Here is a 23,824-nt window from a genome sequence, read left to right on the forward strand (position 1 = left end):
CTCCACTCTGGGTGGCGAGGGAAATCCGGGAACTGCGCATGCGCTTAACCCTTCCAGCGTTTCAGCCCACTCGACTGGGCAGAGAGGGTGGCCCCTGAGAGCCAATAGGGGGGGCTGCTACTGGTCATATGACACGAGCTCCCCACGCCCTAACGAATCCACCCGTAGTAGACAACCCCTTCCCGACTGTAGACCGTCCCTACGGTGGCTCAGTGGGTCTATTTATATTCTGCTCTGCGAAAGGACCGCGTTGATTTGCCGGATCTCGGGATAAGTGAGTCTACCCTGCGGGTCCTCAATTTTAGAGCCTAGGGAAGAACTCCCGACAGAAGCACTGTTGTCGAGACAAAGATATTAAGCACTCAAATATCACAAAATATCACATGCGACTAAGTATTCTTCCGGCTTTACTACTTTGTTTACTGTAACGTGCTCGGCAGTCTTGCCTGCCTCTGAATGACATTCAAAACAGGTCTACACTTTGCCTCAAACGCATCCCTGGGCACACTTACGGAATGCAGTAAGTATTTGATAAATGAATGAACGAAGACCTGTCAGAAAGGGCCATGGAAAGCAATCAGACCATATCACAGTCTTCCCGCCATCCAAGCAAGTCCTTAGCTCTTTAACTCTGTTAATAGGTGCACCAAAGGGCATGTAGACACGATGAATTACCCATTCTAGTCTAGTGTGTGGACTAACACTACTCAGTTTTAACAAAGTACCCTGGAGATTGTGAACCTAGGTAGGGATCTTAAGACCTCTCTCTCCCTGATCAGACTGTAAGCAAAGACTGTTTCACTCTTGTATGTCCAGCTTCTCCCATCTGTGACTCTGCACATGGCAGAGGCTTAATAATTATTTGTAGAATTAATAAATGAAAAGAAATGGGGGGATCTCGCTTTTGTAGCGCCCAAGATGGTCTGGTTATCCTCTATCCGGGTGTCTTCCAGATTCTAGAAAGGGAACCTAGAACCCGAAAGCCCAGACTATCGCTGCCTTCTACCTCTCGCAAATCAAGGTAAAAACAATTGTTTCCCTGCTGCCACCTGCTGGATTATTCATATTACTTTGGATGCGGAAGGTAGACAAACTTCACATGATTGGATTGACATTTCATCCCATAGCGATGGAATTGTGTGACACTTAAGTATTTTACAATTGCAGCCAACGAAACAGGTGGGGACACACTGTCTAGCATAGGATTTCACTCAGATCGTCAATAAATATTTGTTTAATAAATTATCCTTGTTTTCATAAAAGCATGGAGCTGCTACCATTTCCTGAGTTATTTTAGAAATCATCTGGTGTAGATATAAAGCTGTTTCTGCTTTTAGAATTGGAAAGAGACCAGTAAAGTCCTGATTCACAAGGCAGTAGGTCAAACGTGGGGATAATCTCCCTGGGATTTGATCAGCGAATTTGATTTCAGCCCTCCTGAAAAGAGGAGATCCCTGTTTTGTAGCCTCTTAATGATCTTTATTTCTCTTTATGTACCAGAAAATGGCTACTATTACTCCTACTACCTTGTATTATGTCAGACTGTTTACTAGTTTGTCTCCCTCCTAAGATTGAACATTTCAGGGCAAAGATTACATCTTATCCATTTTTAGATCTCAAGCCTCTAAAATACTGCCTGGCACAAAGTAAGTATATAATACGTATCTCCTGAATATGTGAATGGATGAATGCAAAATTCAAAAAGTGGGGCTAGGGGTGTCTCCCATCTTTTCTCCCATACCTTGTCTCTGCCTCCACTCCCACTCAATCCCTGGGGTGTCCTCTGAGTCATAGAACCACTCTTCCCCAGTTACATTCCTGGCATAGCAGAACTGGGGTGACGTGGCAGGGTGTGGAAGCAGAGGCAAAGCAGGACATGTTGGCTTGGTGCCCCCAAGGAAATTGAAAAGGGAGTTCACCAATACACCAATATATATTTTGGAAAAGGAGAGCAATCTGGCGATCTGAAAATAGGGCCCATATACAAACTTAACAGATATAATGTGCTTGTGTGCCACACACACACACACACATACACACAGCTTTATTAAAGTGACTTTCATGTCTCATAACAGTTCCTAAGGTCGGAATGGAGGGGCTAGAGGCAAGCAAGATCGACCTAGATGCAAAATAAGAGGATGGGTATCTTATTCATTCAATAGTCATTCATTAATTCATTCATTGAATTGACATTAATTAGCTCCAACTATATCCTAGGCACTATGAGAGTTCCTGGTATACACAGAGGAAGATAAAGTCCATGCCCGCAAAAGGTCACAGGCTAGTAAGGTATACATATAAATCATCAGGATAAAATGTAATAGCTGCCATCATAGAGTACATACAGTTGCTATGGTTTGACAACCACATTTTCAGTGTAAAAGATGGGAAGAGAAGTTGACACAGGGTCTTGAAAATACCACAGACTGTATGAGATTAAAACTACTCTGGAGAATGGAGGAGGCATGATCTCCATGGTTATGGGCAGTTAGGGAATGCAGAAAATATTTGATAAGTAAATGAATGAAGACCTGTCAGAAAGGGCCATGGAAAGCAGTCAGACCATATCACAGGGCCAGGAAGCAAGGTGGGTGAGTGAGAAGACTTCCCCATCTTATAGAACCAGAATTTTGCCAGGTATACAAGATAGGGAAAGAATCCTCAGGAGAAGGAAAAGCACACAGGCACGACAGAGAATTGGGAAGTGATGCTAGGATAGGATAGGGCAGGAGGTAAGGCTAGAAAGACAGGGAGAGGCCAAATTATAAGGATTTTGAATGCCATTTTAGTAGTAGTTACCACCTTCTAACCATCTATGTGCTTACTAAATCCTGTGTGAAGCAGTTTACAAGGATTATATCTCTTACCCTTTTCAACAATTTTATTTTTTTATTATTAATATATAATAATATTTGTTTCAGGAGTAAGGTCTGTGATTCATCAGTCTTACACAATACACAGTGCTCACAACACATACCCTCCCCAATGTCCATCACCCTATCCCCCCTCCTTTTTCAACAACTTTAAAAGGTAGATATTATTAGTTCCATTTTATTAATTTTTCTTAAGTAGACTCCAGGCCCAAGTGGGGCTTGAACTCACAACCCCGATATCAAGAGTCTCATGCTCTACCCACTGAGACAGCTGGATGCCCCTAGTTGCACTTCTACAAATGAGAAAACCAAGATTCCGCCACTTGTCCAAAATCACACAGCCAGAATACTAACTTGTACTCAAATTCAAGTCTGGCTGGCTCTAAAGCTATGCTCTTAACCACACTACTATTTTGCCTCAAGGATTTTGGACTTTAACCTGAAGATGCCAGGGAGCCATTAAAGATCTTTGAGTAGAAGGGAGACAAAGTCTCGGTTTTTAAAAATGTTCACTACTAGAAGCAGAATAGAAAACGGACTGGAGCAGAGGGGGGTCTGACCTCTTCTAAGTGAAAATTTGTTGACTCCCCAATTCTGGACTTAGGGTACTAAGGCTCCTGGTGACACCAAGTCGTTCCACAGTTCAGATCCGCGCGAGGTAGGGCAGGGAGTTTGGGGTGGTCTCCGCGTCCCCAGCGGGCGGGGCTGCAGAGTGAAGAGGGCTTGGCGGACGCCAGAAGCCTCTCGACGCTCTGCTACTTCTGCCTGTAGACTAGAGGCTTCCGCCGCCGCCTGCCATCCGCAGGTAGTGGTGTCGAGCGCCGAGCTCCGAAAGCCGCACTGGGTGAGGGGCCGCTGGTAGCGGCGCAGTCTCGGTAGGCAGGATGAGTTTGGCTGGGGGCCGGGCCCCCCGGAAGACTGCGGGGAACCGGCTTTCTGGGCTCCTGGAAGCAGAGGAGGAAGATGAGTTCTACCAGACGACTTATGGGGGTTTCACGGAGGCAAGAGCCGGGCTCAGGAAGAGGGAGGGGAGGAAGCTAAAAGGAGTCCTGAACGGAGAAACCTCGGACAAAGAAGGGGGCGGGGAATGTAGAGGAGCCCTGGGAGCTGGTACTGGAGACCGGGTGGGAGAGTCGCCGGGGGATGAAATGGAGCCTTGGAGAGGAGAGTCCTGGATGGGTTTGGCGGGATCAGGGATGGAGGGGCTCTCCGGAGGCTCCCCAGAATATGGAAGAAACCAATTGTGTACTTCTCTAGTTGCATGTTTCACCGCACTTCCGACGTCTAACAACGTGCGCGAGCTCGTCGTAGTCACGCGGTATATACTTGTTGGCCCACTGCCTAGCTAGCTGTCCCCCTGAAGTACAGAAAGGAGTCTCTTCAAAAGATAGAGGGGCTTAGTCTGCTCTTTTTTCGGCTTTCAACTCTTAATGTAAATGCTCCTTAGTTAACTAACCTTTCCTTGACTGCTTCTTCCTAGAATATAGCTCAAATTGTAATTAGATTTGGTTTGTCTACTTGTTTATACTTTTCTATTAGGTTGTAAGCTCTGTAAGTTTAGAAATGGTCGTTTTCTTCAACAGTATACGTCAATTCTCTGGATTGGATTGGTCCTGGTACTGATTGAATCTGTCCTTTTTTTTTTTTTTTTTTTTTAAGATTTTATATTTATTTGTCAGAGAGACAGAGTACAGGCAGGCGGAGTGGCAGGCAGAGGCAGAGGGAGAAGCAGGGTCGCCGCGGAGCAGGGACCCCGATGTGGGACTGGATTCCAGGACACTGGCACCATGACCTGAGCCGAAGGCAGCTGCTTAACAGACTGAGCCACCCAGGCATCCCGAAACTGTCCATTCTTAAAATACCTTTTGAGAAGCTAGGGCAAGCCAACCACTGTTTTAAGTTCTGGGGAAGCAGAGAGTATTGAAAACACCACTTTGTTCTTTGTATTCCTGACCCCAGTGGGGCAACCAGTTGGATTAACAGTTGAAATATTGTGTGATAAAGAGTAAGATAAGTGTAGGGATGCTGTGGTAACATGTGGGAGCCCGAGTTATTGGTCAGGATTGGCATCCCTGGGGGACATGGTGTTTAAACTCACTACAGTATGAAAAGTAAGCCTTGGCTGGGAGCAGGGTAAGGAGAAAGGTTAACCCACCAATGGGTTGGGGCAGAATGTGTAAAGGTACGGAGTCTTGGTCTGCTACATGCATGCCTACTTTCATTCTCCAAACCTTATAGGAGAATAAAGGTTGTTAAGGCTGGAGGGAGTAGGCAAAGGCCAGACCATGTTGGGCCTTGTGAACCATGTTAAAGAGTTTACTCTCCATCCATTCATCAAAGTACCATGATCAAATATGTACTTTAGAAAGCTCACTCTTTAATGAGGAGAATGGTTTGAAGGAGGTAGTGGGAGTAGGGAAACATGGGCAGTAGGTTACAAGACAAATTAAGGAAATTGAATCCACAGGACTTGATGACTGGGAGTCATTACTTACACAGCCCTGACCAACTATAGTTTAAAATAGAATGTTCTCATCCCTCCCCCAAAGGCCATTTTCCTATTCCTGTCATTTTATGAGTCGTTATTTAATATGTACCGTTCATGCTTCCAAAAGGGATTAAAGGAGGCTTACCATACAAACAAAAAGTAGGAACAGTAAAAATAGAGACAGATCAGAAGTAATTGTACCAGGAGCCTCTGCTAAACTGGTAATAGCAATTGATATTAAATTTAGCTGTGAGCTTCCTGGCAGCCAAGCCCTGAATTTCTTTTTTCAGTAAGAAAGAGGCATATACATTCTTTAAGAGAGAAAAACTTACTCAGCATTAAATCCCAGGAAAAAATGCATCCTTGTATTAGATATATAAAGTAACAGGAGTTCAGTAGATAATGTAGAAACATTCTCTTATCTAGTCATGCCTATTAATGACCCTTGATAAAAGCCAAAGTAATGGTAGTAAATCCATAACTTAGTGAAAGCATTTTGATTGGACATTAAGCTACCATGTGGTTGAACTAGTACTCTTCTCTGGTGAGATGACTTAATACTTAGAGCTAGGGGATTAATGTGTTCCCAGGCTGTCTTCCACAAACATCAGTTGGGAGGAAATGATGGTCATCTGTGCAAGATTGAACTCTGGCTAGCTTGGAGTGTCAACTGTCTGTGCTATTTGCTTGCTTTGGCAGCATGTGTACCAAGATTAGCTTGTTGGTCTACATCATTGATTGAAGAGAGAAACACATGTTTGAGGTGCCACCCTGCCCAGTTGACTCCTCTGCCCCCAACTGTGTTTTTCCCTTTACTTTTCGATGTGACTGCCATTTTAGCTCTGACCTGTAGCCCCTCAATTCTAGGCTATACTCCATGTTCTCTACTCCACTCAGCTAAACACCTCCATAGCTTTCTGAAACACCCCTTGTGTACAATTTTTCTATTTCCCCAAATCTTCATTGGCTCCCCATTATACGGAATACTAGTACCCAATAATTTTTCTGTTCCAACACAACCTGAGGAATGAGATCTATTTCTCAGTAAGTTTATGTCAGCAATGATTATCAGTAATGGGACAAATAAGGAGAGGGAGAGGATTGAGAATCACTTGCTTATAAATTATATAAGTCATGAGTTTATTAGCCTGATATATAAGTTTCTCTGTTGACCGAATGCCGTCTTTTCAAGTCTTCTAGCATAGGGCAGTTAGTTAATGTTGAAGAGGGCTGTGCTAGAATCAAAGGTAGTCAGCTAGGAAGATTTCTTTACCAAGATAAACCTGTTTTACTTAGTTCTAAATCTTTATTCCATAAACAAGGTATATACATTCCTGCTTCTGCATCTTTGTTCTTGTTGTTCTATCTACCCATGATACCTCTGCCCTCTTGGCTGTCTGAACACAACCAATATTTTGTTTTATTTATTTACTTTTAAAGATTTTATTTATTTATTTGACAGAGAGATCACAAGTAGGCAGAGAGGCAGGCAGAGGGGGAGGTGGGAGCAGGCTCCCCACTGAGCAAGGAGACCGATGGTGGGACTCATCCCAGGACCCTGGGATCATGAACTGAGCCGAAGGCAGTGGCTTAACCGACTAAGCCACCCAGGCATCCCTACCAGTATTTTAAACCACAACTTAAGTCCTCTTTGTTCTTTAGAGTCTAAAGCAGGGCTCAGCAAACCCTGACCTGCTGGTCAAATGTGGCCCACTATCTGTTCTGGCCCTTCACAGTAAAAGTTTGCCAATCCCTGCTCTAAAGGAATAAAGTGTAAAGTTTAGACCTTCCCAGACAACCAGTCTATGGGAAGTGTGCCTTCCTCTGAGCTCCTGTACTTCTTTTAAAAAGATTTATTTATTTATTTATTTGAGAGAGAGCAGGGGCAGAGGGAGAGGAGAGAATCTTCGAGCGCACTCCCTGCTGAGCTGAGCACGGAGCCCAACATGTCTCAGTCTCGGGACGCTGGGCATGACCTGAGCTGAAATCAGGAGTTGGCCACTTAACCAACTGAGCCACCCAGGTGTCCCTCCTGTAACATTTTAGTACTGTTTAGTACCGTTTGATACTTTATAGTTGCTTTGTATTCAAACTTCCTTTTACACTAAGTCCTGTCTTCTGCCAGACTGTGAGACCCCGAAGGTAGAGATCAAACCATATCCTTTGTATCCCAGCATTTAACACAGTGTGCAACAAGTAAAGAGCAGTTGATTAATGCTGGAAGGGGTGGTTGGTGCTGGTGCCAAAGGCCATCAGCTTGGAAGGCTTCTTGCCTGAAGAAATTGAAGGGCTGGGTTGGGAAGGAGAGTGGAGCAACTCTTACATCAAGAAAGCAAAGAGATTCTGTTTCTGGAGGGGCACTGATGACTCAGTGACAGTGAGAACCTCATCTCCCTATGTCCTCAGGAATCAGGTGATGATGAGTATCAAGGGGACCAGTCAGACACAGAGGATGAGGTGGACTCTGACTTTGACATTGATGAAGGAGATGAACCATCCAGTGATGGAGAAGCAGAAGAGCCAAGAAGGAAGCGCCGAGTAGTCACCAAAGCATATAAGGTGCTGGGGGTATCCTGGTTTTCTTATACTTCCATAATTTCATCATTTCTGTTGTGCCCTTCATGAGGTCCCAGTACTCTGCTCCCCCACCCCCAACAGTCCAACTTCCTGCAGTGCTAGTTTTTTCTTAAGATCCTCATCTTTCTCCTTGTCACTTTTGTTCCCTGGTATCTGATTCCAGTCTCTCCCCAGGAGCCTCTCAAGAGCTTGAGGCCTCGAAAGGTCAGCACTCCAGCTGGTAGCTCTCAGAAGGCCCGAGAAGAGAAGGCACTGCTGCCACTAGAACTACAGGATGATGGCTCTGACAGTGAGTGCAGATGTTTGAGTCAATTGACAAAATTGGAACATAATAATAAAGTATTGTATCAGTGTTAAGTTTACCAAAGCTGACAACTACTATGGCTATATAAGAAAAACCCTTATTCTTTTTTTTTTTGGTAAAGATTTTATTCATTTATTTGAGAGAGCATGAGAGGGGAGAGGTCAGAGGGAGAAGCAGACGCCTCACTAAGCAGGGAGCCTGATGTAGGACTCGATCCTGGGACTCCATGATCATGACCTCAGCCAAAGGCAGCTGCCCAACCGAGTCACCCAGGCATCCTATTCTTTTTTTTTTTTTTTTTTTTTAAGATTTTATTTATTTGAGAGAGAAAGAGCGCCCTTGGGGTGGGGATAGAGGGAGAAACAGGCTGCCTGCTGCTGAGCAGGGAGCCTGATGTGGGATCGTGACCTGAGCTGAAGGAAGCTGCTTAATGGACTGAGCCACCCAGGTACCTGGAAAACCCTTATTCTTGGGAAATATACACTGAAGTATTTAAGGTCAAGAGCTAAGATGTGTGCAGCTTAACCCTCAGATCATTTGGGAAAACATATGCAATGCAAATGGGGCAAAAGGTTCACAGGAATTGATCTGGTAAGGGATACATAGGTATTCTGTGGACTCTTCTTGCAACCTTTTTATAAGTTTGAAATGATTTCCAAACAAGTTTTAAAATTTTGAAAATAAATAAAAGAGGTGGACATGAATTCAAAGATTTCTTCCTCTCTTCTTTCCCAGGTCGGAAGTCTATGCGTCAGTCTACAGCTGAGCATACGCGACAGACATTCCTTCGGGTACAAGAGAGGCAGGGCCAGTCACGGCGGCGAAAGGGGCCCCACTGTGAGCGGCCACTAACCCAGGAAGAGCTGCTCAGAGAGGCCAAGATCACAGAGGAGCTCAACTTACGTTCACTGGGTCAGTCTGTGGTTTTGAGAACAGAGGGCTGAGGAGCATGAGAAAAATAGAGACTGGAGGACCTGAGCAGCCGGGGAGATGGAGATTCAGAACGAGGGAATCAAAGGAAATGCAGAGTGAGGGATGAGGAGCAAGAAACAAGGCAGTTAGCAGAGCTCTAAAGTACAAGTTACAGGGAAGAGGAAGTGTATTGTATAAAAGAAGAATTGCATAGAACCGAGTTCAAATCCTAGTTGTGCTGTTCACTTGCTATAAGATTGCCAGCAGATTACTTAACCTACTTGTATCTTGCAGTTCTGGTTTACAAAGTGGGGTGATAATACCTACTTTAATGATAATCATGAAAATTAGAAATTTTCCAGAATTAGTTCTGATTAACTATTTTATTTATTTATTTATTTATTTATTTATTTTTAAGATTTTATTTATTTATTTGACAGAGAGTTCACAAGTAGGCAGAAAGGCAGGCAGAGAGAGAGGAGGAAGCAGGCTCCCTGCCAAGCAGAGAGCCCGATGCGAGGCTCGATCCCAGGACCCTGGGATCATGACCTGAGCCAAAGGCGGCAGAGTCTTTAACCCACCGAGCCAACAAGGTGCCCCAAGATGAACTATTTTAAAGAAAAAATTCTTTAAAATCTCTTCAGTTTATATGCTGAGTACACAATTGTGTACAATAATAGACTGTACAAAACATACTTCTTTTTTTTTTTTTTTTTTTTTTTTTTAAGAGTGAGAATGCTGGGGGAGGGTTGCAGTAGGGTGGGCAAAGGAAAAGGGAGAGAGAGAATCTCACAACCCTGAGATAAAGACCTGAGCTGAAATTGGGGTTGGATGCTTAACTGACTGAGCCACCCAGGTGCTCCAGAACACACATTTCTTTATAGGGTGTTGGGAGTCTTAAATCATGAGAGTACATGAGGGAATAGCAGATTGTACACATCCCATCAAATGCTCAGTGTGGGGCATACTTTCATTGGGTGAAATAACACAGAATCAGCTATAGTATTTAATCTGTTCTTTTTCTTTCTCTATGCTGCCCCCCACCCCAGTCTTTCTTTCTCTGAATCTTTCTCTTATGTGAGCAAGAATGTATAGCTGAATGTTTATAGCCCAGATGGGAGTGGAAGATTCTTTACACAGAATATCTGAGACCCAATCCATTCCACTTTTATATTTCTCAAATTTAGATAACTCCAAAAGAACACAATGATTGAGAAAAGGTTTACTTCACTTCCAATATCTTCAGGATATATTTTCATGACTGTTTCATTATACTGACTTTAAAATTGGATATTTAATCTTTACCTGTATAATGGTAATTCAGTGCTTTCAAGCAGTAGCTGTCCCTCAAAACAGAAATGATTTAGAACCATCACAAACAGTGAGTTGACCTTGATGTCACTGTAATTAGAGTCCACATCTTTGACCACATTGGTTGGTTTGGACCACTGTAGAGAGGGTAACTCCCAGCGTTCTTACATCAGTAACTGACACGGGAGACCTTGCAGAAGCTTGTTTGGCAGAAGTCATGAACATGTTGAATTTGAGGAGTCTGGGAACAGTTCCATGCAGTGCTGAAAGTTTAGTTCAGTGTATACACCCGGGTTTGGACAAAAGATCTGCGCTGGAAACAAATTTGAAAGTGTGTTGAGTATAGATAGCACTGTTGATGTTGGAGTGGTCAGATCAGCCAGGGAGAAAGCATGAGGAAGAGAAGACAGAGGCCAAAGGGAATCCTGCAGACACTAGAATGTAATGGGCTCATCAAAGAGGAGCTTAGCAGTGGCCAGAGAGTTAGAGAACTCCAGGAGAATTGCCTTAAGAATGCCAAGCAAAGGAGCGCCTGGGTGGCTCAGTGGGTTAAGCCTCTGCCTTCGGCTCAGGTCGTGATCTCAGGGTCGTGATCTCAGGGTCCTGGCATCGAGTCCTGCGTCGGGCTCTCTGCTCAGTGGGGAGCCTGCTTCCTCCTCTCTCTCTCTCTGCCTGTCTCTCTGCCTACTTGTGACTTCTGTCAAATAAATAAATAAAATCCTTAAAAAAAAAAAAAAAAAGAATGCCAAGCAAGGAGAATGTTTGAGAGAGAGTCTCTTCTGAATGCTGCAGAGATGCCACCCAAAAGGAGAATGGAGAAGTGTCCATTTGTTTTGGTGACAAAGAGGTCAGAGGTGACCTTAAAGAGCGCTTTTTGAGAACCACACCATTTTGAAGCAGGCTTAAAAAGTTTGGCTGTGAAGGATGGAAGAAGGAATAAAAGCTGTAGGGTCTAGGGTCAATGTAGAGTTTTCTTTGTTTTACTCAAAGATCGGAGGAACTCAGTCTTTTATGAGAAGCGCCTGCGTATAATGATAGAGAAGAAAGAAAGGATAGTTAATAGTGCGGGTTTTTGGAGAAGGGGTAGCTAGAGCACAGGTGAAGGAATTAGCTTAAGTTAAGAGGGAGGGAGGGAGGATGGCTTATAGTTGGAGGTTAGTAACCGATAGCAGAACATTGGAGTGGTTCTCATCTGATGTTTTTTAGGCACTATCACCTGTCAGGTGTTGGGCATAGGGTTGAAAGCTTGAGGGGAGAGTGAAGAGTTTTGAAATTTTGAGATAGAATATTCTGCTGATGTTGGGGGAGTCTGTTGAATTTTGGGAACATGCGTTCATAGTCTACCCTGTTGTGTAATACTTCCCCAGGAGCACTCAGCAATCCAGGTCTGGGCCATGGAGTTTTGATTGATAAGAGTGACAAAAATGATAGACTGAGGAACCTAACCTTGATTTACAAAGGAAAGTGAAGCCTGGAAGGGGCCGCTAGGGAGAGAGAATGTGGAGAGGTCTGTGTATGGGAAGAAGAACAGAGGTATCTAGAGTGGGGAGCAAACAGACCCAAAGGGAAGGATGTTGGGGCCAGAGCCTGGGATGTGTGATTGCAGTATTTCAGAGCTGGGGCAGTTGTAGGCAGTAATGAAGTATGGGCTGTAGCTGGAGCAGAATGGAATAACTCAGGTGTCTTAGACAGGAAGATTTTTGAGAGATGAGATTGGTAAAGAAACTGTGGGGATGGGAGGTTGAAGGGGTTACCCGTGTGTGCACGTTTGAAGTCACTGGCATGACATAGGATGACAGGAGTTGGGTGGAGAGGAAGAGTAGAAAGGATTGCCGAAGTCTTCAGTGAGGGAGAGAGGGAGCATGACAGGAAGGAGAGGTGATCTAACCCAGTGGCATCTGTGTCAGTGGGGAGGTGGGTCTGCAGATGGGTAGAGGAGCTGTGGTGTAAAGCGCAAAGTGTGCTCAGCAGGACACAGACACGCCCTGATTGGGATGTGGCAGGATGAGCAGCCTCTGCCAGAGGGCTGTAGGCAGAGCAGGGCCTGACAGGGTGACGGGCTTCTGGGAAGACAAGTTGCCGAGGGCATGCTGAGGGAGGAACTGGAGGACAGAGATGCATTGGTTGATTATGGAGGATTTCTCGAAGGTACAGGGAAGTGTTTGAAAGGAAAAGGGTTGGAAGGTTGGCTGAAGGGAAAGAAAGCAATATTACCTTCCCAATTCCATGTACAAAAGAGGCTAAATCATTGGTGGGGTTCCCAGAGCACACTTTTCTGGCCCGACTTTATCTAGAGGATTGTACCCACATTTAAGAAACAGAAATTTGGAGTTCAGTGGAAAGGGACAGGAATATTTCTGACCACTGAGCATTAACAAATACTTGTTGAGTGCTGTAATGTGCGGAACACTGCCCAGCCCTGGGAATATGTAGGTAGTATGAGTCACAGTCATTGTCCTTGAGGAGGAGACGTGTATATGAACCACAAACTGCCGTAGTGCAGTGTCACGAGTCCGCCGGGTGACTGTGGTAATTAGAAGAGTGCTCGGAAGGAGAGGCAGTTATTCCGCTCAGCTCGTTGTTGCCACATGACAGTGCAAATGCAGGGTTGCCAGATTTTCTTGCTTTTTTAAGAGGAACCAGAAATCTCTGTGTTTATGTATTTTTTAAGATTTTATTTACTTATTTATTTGACAGAGAGAGACAAAGCAAAGAGGTAACACAAGTAGGAGGAGTGGGAGAGGGAGAAGCAGGCTTCCCATTAACAGGAAGCCCGATGCCAGGCTTGATCCCAGGTCTCGGGGATCATGACCTGAGCCAAAGGCAGATGCTAAACAACTGAGCCACCCAGGTGCTCCGAAATCTCTGTGTTTAAATGTAATTTCCTTAGGGCGTCTGCGTGGCTCAGTCAGTTAAATATCCAGCTCCTGATTTCAGCTGAGGTCATGATCTCAGGGTCCTAGGATTGGGCTCCACATCAGGCTCTAGCAGCAGGGAATCTGCTTGAGGATTCTCCCTCTCCCCATCCCACCATGTGCTCACACACTCTCTCCCCTCCCCAAAATAAATCTTTTTTTTTTTTTAAATATTTTATTTATTTGACAGAGAGAAATCACAACTAGGCAGAGAGGCAGGCAGAGAGCGAGAGGAGGAAGCAGGCTCCCTGTGGAGCAGAGAGCCCGATGTGGGGCTCGATCCCAGGACCCTGAGATCATGACCTGAGCTGAAGGCAGAGGCTTTAACCCACTGAGCCACCCAGGCGCCCCCCCCCCCCAAAATAAATCTTAATAAAATAAAAAAATACAATACAAAACAGATCACACAAAACACTGCCCAGCTTATAGCTTCTGAGAGTGTATCTCAAAACCATTTTGTACGAGGAATGGCTCGATGAAATGGGCATCGATAGACAGCCTGGATAGACATGGACAATAACTTCAACTGTGTAAAGGACTGTCATATGGAAGACAGACCAGACCTGTATTCTTGATAGCCCAAAAAGATAAAACAGTGTCATCAGGCATCATATTTCAGCTTAAAATAGGAAGGAATTCTGTAATGACCAACAATGCCTGAAGACGCAGCGAGCTGCTCTTGCTGGAAGCAAGTGGACAGGGCAGCTGTGGAGGGATACAGAGGGAAACAGCAGGCTCCTTATCCAAGGGTCTCTTCTAGTTCTAAAGTCCCACTCTTCTGAGTGCATGAGGAACCAAGTGGACAGGAGAAATGGGCAGAGAGGATATCGGGGGCAAGCAGAAAACGTCAGAAGTCGAGGTACGAGGGGGCCTCAGAATTTGCATGAATGGCTTAGGCAGAGACTGGACAGCCAGGAAGGTCATCAAAAGACTGTGGGACAGAAGTGGCTGTGGGCACAGGGGGAACTCACCTTCCCCTCATTCCTTCCTTTGACCCTGAAGAGACATACGAGAGGCTCGAGGCTGACAAAAAGAAGCAGGTGCACAAGAAGCGGAAGTGCCCGGGGCCCATAATCACCTATCATTCGGTGACAGTGCCGCTTGTTGGGGAGCCAGGCCCTAAAGAGGAAAATGTGGATGTGGAAGGGTGAGTGTGTCACAAGGAAGAAGGGGAGAGAGCCTTCTCCTGCCCTCCTCAGCTCTCCTCACGCAGCTCTCTCCAACACGCGATTTCTTTCAGAGTCCTTTTCCCTCAGCTCCATGTTTCTTTTAGCCTCACCTCATTCTCTCGTTTTTCATTCAGCCAGCTTGCTTTTCCCCATCTGTCACTTTGATTCTCTTAGAACATTCCCATCGCTCTGTCTCCTTCATCTCTTTCCTTGCCTGTCTGATCTCTCTTTATCTGTTGTTTTTTCTCCTCAGAAGTTTTTGTGTTTCTGTCTCTCCCCTTAGACTGGATCCTACTCCCACAGCCTCTGCGCTGACACCCCGTGCGGGCACTGGTCCCGTCGTCCCTCCAGCTCGCTGCTCCCGTACCTTCATCACTTTTAGCGATGATGCAACATTTGAGGAATGGTTTCCCCAAGGGCGGCCCCCAAAGGTCCCTGTTCGGGAGGTCTGCCCTGTCACCCATCGGCCAGCCCTGTACCGGGACCCTGTCACAGACATCCCTTATGCCACTGCTCGAGCCTTCAAGATCATCCGTGAGGCCTACAAGAAGTACATCACTGCTCATGGACTGCCACCCACTGCTTCAGCGCTGGGCCCTGGCCCACCACCTCCTGAGCCCCTCCCTGGTTCTGGGCCCCGAGCCTTGCGCCAGAAAATTGTCATCAAATAAGATGTTCAGTCCTTGGAAACCCCTCTCCTGCCCTGACTTGGGGCTCTTCACATTTCCCCTTGTCTCCCTACTTCTCCCCTTTGTCAGCTCTGAGCTTTGCCCAGCCCTTTTCTATATTTCTTTCCCCCCAGTTCCTGCTGGTTTTGTGTTTTTTAATCTAATAAAAAAGAAGGATCCCCTTTGTCTGGTGTCTGATCTAGAGTTGGGAGCAAGAAGTCTTTGTGAATGTCTGAGTATATAAGGGTCTTCATTTTATTTAATAGAGTTGATCATGAGATTCCTTTTTAAAATTCTAAGTATTCATTCCTGCAGCTGGATTATAAACACCTTTAAATTAGACATCCAAACAAAATTCTTATACTTACCTTTATATCACCTTGTAGTCACTGCTTTGAATATAGCAAGGCACCAAATAAGTAGGAACTGGGTGATTCTCCTAAACAGTTGCTCCCACTGACGCTGCTATGCAGGAGGGGAAGGAAGTGCCATGGCTGTTGGTGGCCACTAGAGGCTCTCAGGGCCAGGCAGGGTATGGGGGCTGTGTATATGTGATCTCCCACTACCCCCCACCTGGCCAGAGCTAAAATAATAAAATGCTGAGCTCACTGTTCCCCCACCCTCTTCCCCGGCACCGGACTCCTCCCACTGCTGGGACAGTGCTCCAGTAGCACCGACAGAAGGGGAGGTGAGAAGGGAGGTGGCCACCAGGACTGGTAGGTGGGGAAGGCAGGGGGCTTATGGATCAGAGCCTGGCGGGAGATGGGAGGAGAGGGGTGTCTCCTATTGGGAATGATACGGAGTGTGTCTCTGTCTCTCAGCATATGTTTCTGCCACCGTCCGTCCTATCTCTTAACAGTAGTTTACATTGTCAATGCAAGTATCTCACACACTTTCTGATCTTTCATATTTGGCATGGTGTGCATGCGTAGCTTGTGTGTATTTTCCCTAATGTAAAAGACTGCGAGTTTAATCTTCCCACTGTTTTTAGAAAAACTTTATCGCATTTAGAATGCATTTCCCACCCATTGGTCTGGTGTCACCTTCCCGTCCAAAGCCAGGGACAAATTGTAGGGACTCGGTCCCTTCTGAGACCGTACCACCCTTCCCCCAACCTGGAAGTCCCCCAGCTCTTCTGAGCCCTTGCTTTCCCTTGGGATTTAGAGTTTTAGCAAACATAGAAAGTGAAATTGTGATTCCCCCACAATAAAAGAGGAAATTAGGGTAGAGGAAGAGAACTGTCTCTTTTACTCCCAACTCCCCCACCTTGCTTTCTTAAACCAGTTTAGGGAAAAGGCTGGATTATGAGGAAGAGAGGAGGAATTTCCCTGAAGTTCTCTGTATGCCACCCTTCCTCTCAATAGGAACTGGGCATGGGGCCAGCTGTGTTGGCAGGGGCCCTGGCAGCTGTGCTTGGGCAAGAGGCACCAACGGGTGAGGTTATAGGGGAGGGTGCTGCCAGGATTTCTCTGTCATACAATGGGCAGATAAATCCAGCTTGGATGCCTGGGATCCCCATCCAGAGTGACTGAAGCTGGGGAAGAAGGAAGAAGCAAGCTCTGGTTCTAACTACACAACCTAACCTTTCCTCGTCTTCCCATGTCCGACTAGATATCTAACTTCCAAGGCATCTAGTTCATTGTTCTACCCCCGGCTGGTTATGTCCTGCTGTGTCTGTGTACATTTTTCCGTTATCCAATCACTTTCCCCGTGTTCCCCAGGCTCCGTGAGTGCCACACAGTGGGGAGGGGGTGGGGGCCATCATGTCATCGTATCAGAAGGAACTGGAGAAATACAGAGACATAGATGAAGATGAAATCCTAAGGACCTTGAGCCCTGAGGAGCTAGAGCAGCTGGATTGCGAACTACAGGAGATGGACCCCGAGGTAGGGTCCCCAGCACAGGCGACCAGGAGCAGTCTCCAGGCATTTGGGAAGGGTGAGGGGTCCTGGGTGGCTAAGGTCAGGGTTGCCTACAGGGCTTGGAGTCCCCAGGGGGCCAGCGAAAAGGTGTCTATAGATGTTTTAGGGAGCCCTGGAGGTGCTCCAGATCAGAGGTCTTACTTGCTCCCCAAAACTCATCCCTAAGAACATGCTCCTGCCAGCTGGACTAAGACAACGTGACCAGACAAAGAAGAGTCCAACAGGGCCCCTGGACCGGGATGCCCTTTTGCAGTACCTGGAGCAGCAGGCACTAGAGGTCAAAGAGCGTGATGACTTGGTGCCCTTCACAGGCGAGAAGAAAGGTATGGAGACCCTAACAACCATGCCTACCCAAATCCAAATGGGTGTCTCTCAAGTGTACCCTCTCCAGCTTCCCTCTCACCTTCCAGCTTCTAGCTGCCCAGGGACTTGGCCACCCTGAAATCTACATGCCATCTTTCACTCTTCAACTTTTAGAAGAGATCAGGGGACCCAGGAGTCCTGAGCTGATAGAGGACTCAGGCTTTACAGTGGCCTCTAATGACCCAGACCTCCACCTCCTGGAGAAGGAAAGGAAGCTGGAGACCGGGATCTTAGGAGGAATGACCTCTACCTGAACCGTCCTTCATCTCCCCATCAGGGAAACCCTATATTCAGCCCAAGAGAGAAATTCCTGCACAGGAGCAGATCACCCTGGAGCCTGAACTGGAAGAGGCACTGGCCAATGCCACAGATGCTGAAATGTGTGATATTGCAGGTGGGCTGCTGTGGGAAGTTGAGGAGGGCGGGGACACCAGGGCCAGGGGTTTCCACCCAGGGCATGGGACTACTGAGGAAGGCCCTGAATAGGACACAGATGTTAGAGAAAGCCTCAGGTCGTGGTTTAAAAATTTTTTTTGGTTTATATATTCACTCGTTCATTTTTTAATTTCATAGTTCACATCTCAAAGGCAATTTTACAGGGATTTTAAGGCAGATAAAAGTGGACTACCCCAGCTGAAAACAGGAGGAAGTCAGTCTCTCTCTCTCACACTCACACACACACACACACCCTTTTTTCCTGAATGTGAAATGCTGTTGTTATCTTTCTCTCCCTCATCCTCTAGGGATTCTTTAGGGAACTACCCTTAGCCCTGTCTCAAAGTCTTAAAAACCACCACCCTAAGCAGTTCATGGAAGGGAACTCTGGGACCTAGGGATAGTGGGAACCTCGTTGGAAGAGTGGAAGAGGTCAGGTCTTAAAACTACAACCGATTCAGAATGAGGAGGGAGGGGGGCTGGGAACAAACCCGTGGCCCCTCTACTTGCTCTCTCCAGCAATTCTGGGCATGTACACACTGATGAGCAACAAGCAATACTATGACGCCATCTGCAGCGGAGAGATCTGCAACACGGAAGGCATCAGCAGTGAGTGTGTCTGGGGGCATGGCACCCGGGGCTTTGGCAGGCAGTCCCAAAGTCAGAGGAAAGGTAGTGAAGGGTGAAAAGGGGGGATCATGGAGAGAGTATGGTACATGAATAATAAGAGAACCAATGGGGGGGAGATTGTGGGGGACATGTTGGGGTTTCCTTCTGGCCCTCACCCACCAGGTGTGGTGCAGCCTGACAAGTACAAACCAGTGCCAGATGAGCCCCCAAATCCCACAAACATCGAGGAGATCCTAAAGAGTGTTCGAAACAATGACAAAGAGCTAGAGGAGGTGAACCTCAATAACATACAGGTATCTGACCGCCCCCTGCCATTCTTCCCATCTAACTATGTGGGTCCCAGATACATGAGTCCCTTAGCCTGCCATCTCTTCTCCTGTGACAGGACATCCCGATCCCCATGCTAACAGAGTTATGTGAGGCAATGAAGACAAATACCTACGTCCGGAGCTTCAGTCTGGTGGCCACAAGGAGTGGTGACCCCATTGCCAATGTAAGGCAACTTGAAATCCCTAGGCCTCCCCCCGTACCATGACATGTACCCTCACCAGGGCTGTCCGAAGGCGTTGTGCTGGGAGTGCTATTCCCATGTTCTCTAAGGGTAGCTTGATGGAGACTCTACCCTCACTCCTATGGCTCATTGCTCTGAAATCTTCAGATTACCTTCTCAGAGAGCCACAACCATCTCACCCGCCCACCGACTCCACCACACGCTTACCTCTGTGCTTCCCCTACTACCTGCGTTCTCTTCCGTCTCCCTCTAGCCCCACCTATAGCTCCTCAAGGCCTCTTCTTAAAGAGCTGTGTTCCCTCTTGCTCCTGTTCTCTCTTTCCTCAGTCACCTGTGAAACTGTCCCCTAATCCTAACCCAAGTCCCTCCTCCCCAGGCGGTGGCGGACATGTTGCGTGAGAATCGTAGCCTCCAGAGCTTGAACATTGAATCCAACTTCATCAGCAGCACAGGGCTCATGGCTGTGCTGAAGGCAGTTCGGGAAAATGCCACACTCACTGAGCTCCGTGTAGACAACCAGGTCAGCATTCCCTTCCTCTGGTCTTTGCATTCAGCTAATGTTCACTGACTCTCTTCCCTTGGGCAGCCACTACTGGGTCAGGAGCTCATCTACTTTTATCTGAATTCTCTTCTTCATTGTCTCTATGAAAGGAGCCAAGTCAGCCCCTCATCATTCACTGGGATGAAACAAGCTTCTCTGACCCCCCCAAAGGGTTGGTGGTATGGGGCCATGAACAACACAGAGAGTGTAGCCGATGGGTCTCATCTCTCCCTCCCCTAGCGCCAGTGGCCTGGCGATGCAGTGGAGATGGAGATGGCCACCGTGCTGGAACAGTGTCCCTCCATTGTCCGCTTTGGCTACCACTTTACACAGCAGGGGCCACGAGCTCGGGCAGCCCAGGCCATGACCCGGAACAATGAACTACGTGAGTAAATGCAGACATGTTCTATGGAGGAAAGGGCAAGGAAGTAGTGGATCCTCTGGAAAGCTGACTTAGTGACTAATGGCCTGGGGTGCTGCCAAAGCAATAATCACATGAGAAGTCCTAAGTGACCTGAAAGTAGATAGAAAAGTCCCCTGCCCCAAATTTATATCTGTAGAAAGGAGGAAAATAATCCAGACATACCTGTTTGTGGGCATGGTATTTTTATTTGCCATGTCATTGCTTATTTTGCTTTGTTAATGGGGGGTGGGTATGCTTGCTGGCCAAAGACATTACCTCTTCATGAGTCTGGCCGAGGAACTGGAAAGGGGAAGAAGAGCATCTTTGCAGGAAGGAGAAGATGGAACAAAGGCTTGTGTTTACTCTCTCCCTTTACAGGTCGCCAGCAAAAAAAGAGATAACACTATCTTTTCCCCTTACCAACTAGAGCTGGGAGCCCTGAATGTCTAAATCCTCATGTCTCCCCTTCCTGTAAATAAAGGCCCTTCTGTCCACTCTGCCTACCTCCTTCCTTGGGCTTTGGGGTGGGAATCTTGGCGCTAACCCCCAAGGGTTACTGCCAGTTCATCAGGGGATTATTTATACTCTGGGGATCAGCAGGCAGGAAGGGTCAAGTTACTAGGCAGAGGTGGGGGAGCTCCCTCCCTTGGTGTTCCCCATGGCCCTGCCAATGCTGTTAGTCCCTTCTGCTCTCATAGGGTACCTACCCCAGCCCTCTTTCCAGATGTGGCCAGGCCCCCTGGTGCCTACCCACAACCCTCATGTGATCTGAAAGAGGAAAGGACTTTGAGTGGAGGTGAGGAAGAAGGCAGACAACATGAAGGGCAAAGACCTCCTTCTGACAGACTTATTAATAGGGCATTGGGCTGCGTGCAGCTGACGCTTGGCATGACTGGTAGGAGGTGGGGGAGGGGTTAGAAGTATGGGGAGCCATGTACTTTGCAGGGAAGAGTTAGCCAGGCTAAGAATGCAGATTTAAAATCCTGAAATGGGGAGCACCTGGATGGCTTAGTCAATTAAGCATCTGACTCTTGATCTCAGGGTCATGAGTTCAAGACCCACCTTGGGCTCCACACTGGGCACGCAGTCTCCTTAAAAAAAATCCACCAGTGAAATCCTGGAAATGGACAAGGAAGCAGACTCAAGGAAATGTAGGCTCCCAGAGCCCATTAAAATTTATTTGTGAACTGAGGGGGAAAGAGGGTGTCAGTCTAAGGGGAGATGAGGGGGTTCTTCTTCATCAGAGTCAAACTCAACATTCTCATCTTTTACCCATCGACCTTGTCCATCTGGGATCCATCCAGAGCTAGAAATATCATAGAAAACAGAATAGGTCATGAAAAGAGGCTTAAGTTAGTGCGGATAACACGAGAAGGACTGAAATAAGGACACTCAGAGAGAAAAGAGAAAACTTGAGGAAAGTGATTCTCCATACTCACCTTCGAAGGGTGAGGTAATGATCCAGGGCTCTTCTTCTCGTGGGGCTCGTGGGTGCAGGGGATGAGACAGTTGCTGACTCTTTGGCCTGTGGGCCAGTCCCAGGCATGGGTTCCCTAGTAATCTTCCCACCCTTGGGCTCAACCTCTGGGGGTGGCAAAGGGGAATGGGAGACAGAGGGACGAGGGGTTTCTGGTCTGGGTAGAGAAGAATCAACATCTATAAAAGTGATAAAGGAAAAGGGCAATTTTCCTATGACTCCCAACCCCTTATAGCAGTGCTTCCTAAACTGTGTTTCTCAAGATATTAATAAGTGTCCTACACAAAAAGGAATTTTGGAATCAAATGAATTTTTAAAAGGCTAGGTTATGGGGCGCCTGGGTGGCTCAGTGGGTTAAGCCTCTGCCTTCGGCTCAGGTTGTGATCTTAGGGTCCTGGGATTGAGCCCTGCACTGGGGTCTCTGCTCAGCGGGGAGCCTGCTTCCCCCCTCTCTCTGACTGCCTCTCTCCCTACTTGTGATCTCTCTCTCTCTCTCTCTAATGAATAAAATCTTTAAAAAATAAAAAATTAAAAAAAAAAAAGGCTAGGTTAAAACTTTTGAGGTTTTTTTTTTAATCTTAAGAATTTGTAGAGCCCTGGGGTGCCTGGGTGGCTCAGTGGGTTAAAGCTTCTGCCTTCAGCTCAGGTCATAATCCCAGGGTCTTGGGATGGAGCCACACGTCGGGCTCTCTCCTCAGCAGGGAGCCTGCTTCTCCCTCTCTCTCTCTCTGCCTGCCTCTCTACCTACTTGTGATCTCTGTCTGTCAAATAAATAAATAAAAATCTTAAAAAAAAAAAAAGAATTTGTAGAGCCCTTCAAATATACTAACATTACTACTCTTCAAGTAGGATTACAAAGTACCACTTCCGAAACTAAAGAAAAAAAAGAGACAAAATTCTCTTTTTTTCTGAAATAGCAGTTAACATCTCAGGAATACTAGTATTCCTGAGAATACAATTTGGAATACTATCAGTTTAGAGCCATCTATCTCCTCTGTCCCTCCCTACCTCTGGCTTTCCTACCCCACAGACCTGTACTTCCGGCGGCAGCAACTATTATAGTCTGGAGCTCTGTGCAATGCACTTTGGGTGGTAAGTCGAGTCTGGGTTAACAGAGGAGCCTGGTATGGAGATGGGAAACAGAGTCAGAGTCTTCAGAGTTAGAAACATGTCAGAGCCTTTCAAGCCTAAGGTGTGCAGCAGGCCCACCTGAAACACACATCCCTCCTCCCTGACTACCTCAACCTTGGTCTCTGATAGCCTCAATTCATTCTGTTGTCTTGGACTCTGCTCCATTCCCTTTCCTGGTTGTTTCTTGCCATAGAAAAGCTGCAGGCCTGAAGACAGAGAGGAAGAGAATTAAAAAAACAGAATAGCAAGAGTGATCTTCAGAGATCTGGAGGGTTTATTCTCTAACTCCGTCTTCCCTCCAACTTACTGGACAGGTGTTTCTTGCCTGCACGGTGGGCAGTCAGCATGGCCAGGGTGTCCAGTACAGGTCGGTGGGGACAGATGGCACATGCAAAGCTGGGTATTAGGGGAGAAAAAGATATTTGGTTCCGGGTGAGTGGGGTCTGGTCTGTAGGTCCCACCTTGACTAGCAATCCTTTCCAAAGCCAAACTCTGACGTCTCCCAATCTCCACCACCCAATCCCTGTCCCTCACTCCCCACCAAAGAATCCTAGATACTTCCGCTCTTCCCCTTAATAACAAAATTTTATTAAGTCTCTAACCGCAGAACCCTGGGATTGATCACTCCTCGCTCTCACCGTCCATCCCGTAGCATCAGCGCCTCATCCTCTGGGATGTAACTGGCCAGCAGGTCCCCGACTCTTCGTTTCTACAGAGGGTAATGACGGGATCGGCGGGATAGGAGGGCGGGACAGAAGGGAAACGACAGGGACCAGGATTGAATAGGAATAAGGCCCATGAGAACAGAGATCACAGGTCGAAGAAGGGGGTCACTACCCAGCTCTAGTCGCTCCTTCCCGCGCCGCCCCCCCCCGCCACCGCAGCTGCTGCCAGAGCAACAAACAGCTCCTTCACGGGGCAGTGAAACTGCTCCCGACGCTCTCCTCTCCTCTCCGCTTACTTTAAGCACATTGAGTTGACTCCAATCATCCCCTTCCCTCTTGAAAGACATTACGACTGACTCCGAGAAGCGAGCAATTCTCCTGAGCCACCTCCCCCACTCCTTCCAGGCCACCGTAGCAAAAATGGGGCGTCTCCTTTTTCCTTCGGGTTTCTTTCCGGTTGGCCTCCTTACTTCCCTGAAAGCGCTTCCCTGTATTCACAGCGCGATTCGAAAGCCCGCCCACAGCCCGC

General features: G+C 47.0%; 3 protein-coding genes across 3 annotated transcripts; 2 read left to right on the forward strand and 1 right to left on the reverse strand.

Annotated features, from left to right (window-relative positions):
- The first annotated feature begins 3,687 nt into the window (after positions 1-3,687).
- On the forward strand, positions 3,688-15,393 carry VPS72 (vacuolar protein sorting 72 homolog). Its single transcript, XM_045978228.1, has 6 exons — positions 3,688-3,874; positions 7,768-7,920; positions 8,113-8,227; positions 8,978-9,154; positions 14,383-14,527; positions 14,833-15,393. Exons 1-6 carry the CDS (start codon positions 3,758-3,760, stop codon positions 15,218-15,220), a joined length of 1,095 nt encoding a protein of 364 aa, XP_045834184.1. The 5' UTR covers positions 3,688-3,757; the 3' UTR covers positions 15,221-15,393.
- A 1,587-nt stretch (positions 15,394-16,980) lies between these two features.
- On the forward strand, positions 16,981-21,057 carry TMOD4 (tropomodulin 4). The gene is made up of 9 exons (XM_046013614.1): positions 16,981-17,103; positions 17,306-17,462; positions 17,780-17,896; positions 18,457-18,546; positions 18,730-18,860; positions 18,953-19,060; positions 19,455-19,598; positions 19,860-20,004; positions 20,401-21,057. Exons 1-9 carry the CDS (start codon positions 16,981-16,983, stop codon positions 20,421-20,423), a joined length of 1,038 nt encoding a protein of 345 aa, XP_045869570.1. The 3' UTR covers positions 20,424-21,057.
- Positions 21,058-21,163: 106 nt separating this feature from the next.
- On the reverse strand, positions 21,164-23,772 carry SCNM1 (sodium channel modifier 1). The gene is made up of 7 exons (XM_046013628.1): positions 23,592-23,772; positions 23,269-23,339; positions 22,938-23,026; positions 22,739-22,836; positions 22,532-22,620; positions 21,462-21,656; positions 21,164-21,328 (listed from the first exon to the last, which is right to left on the reverse strand). Exons 1-7 carry the CDS (start codon positions 23,640-23,642, stop codon positions 21,229-21,231), a joined length of 693 nt encoding a protein of 230 aa, XP_045869584.1. The 5' UTR covers positions 23,643-23,772; the 3' UTR covers positions 21,164-21,228.
- Positions 23,773-23,824: the final 52 nt, after the last annotated feature.

Source organism: Meles meles, chromosome 1 (genome assembly GCF_922984935.1).
Source record: "Meles meles chromosome 1, mMelMel3.1 paternal haplotype, whole genome shotgun sequence".
Classification (NCBI taxonomy): domain Eukaryota; kingdom Metazoa; phylum Chordata; class Mammalia; order Carnivora; family Mustelidae; genus Meles; species Meles meles.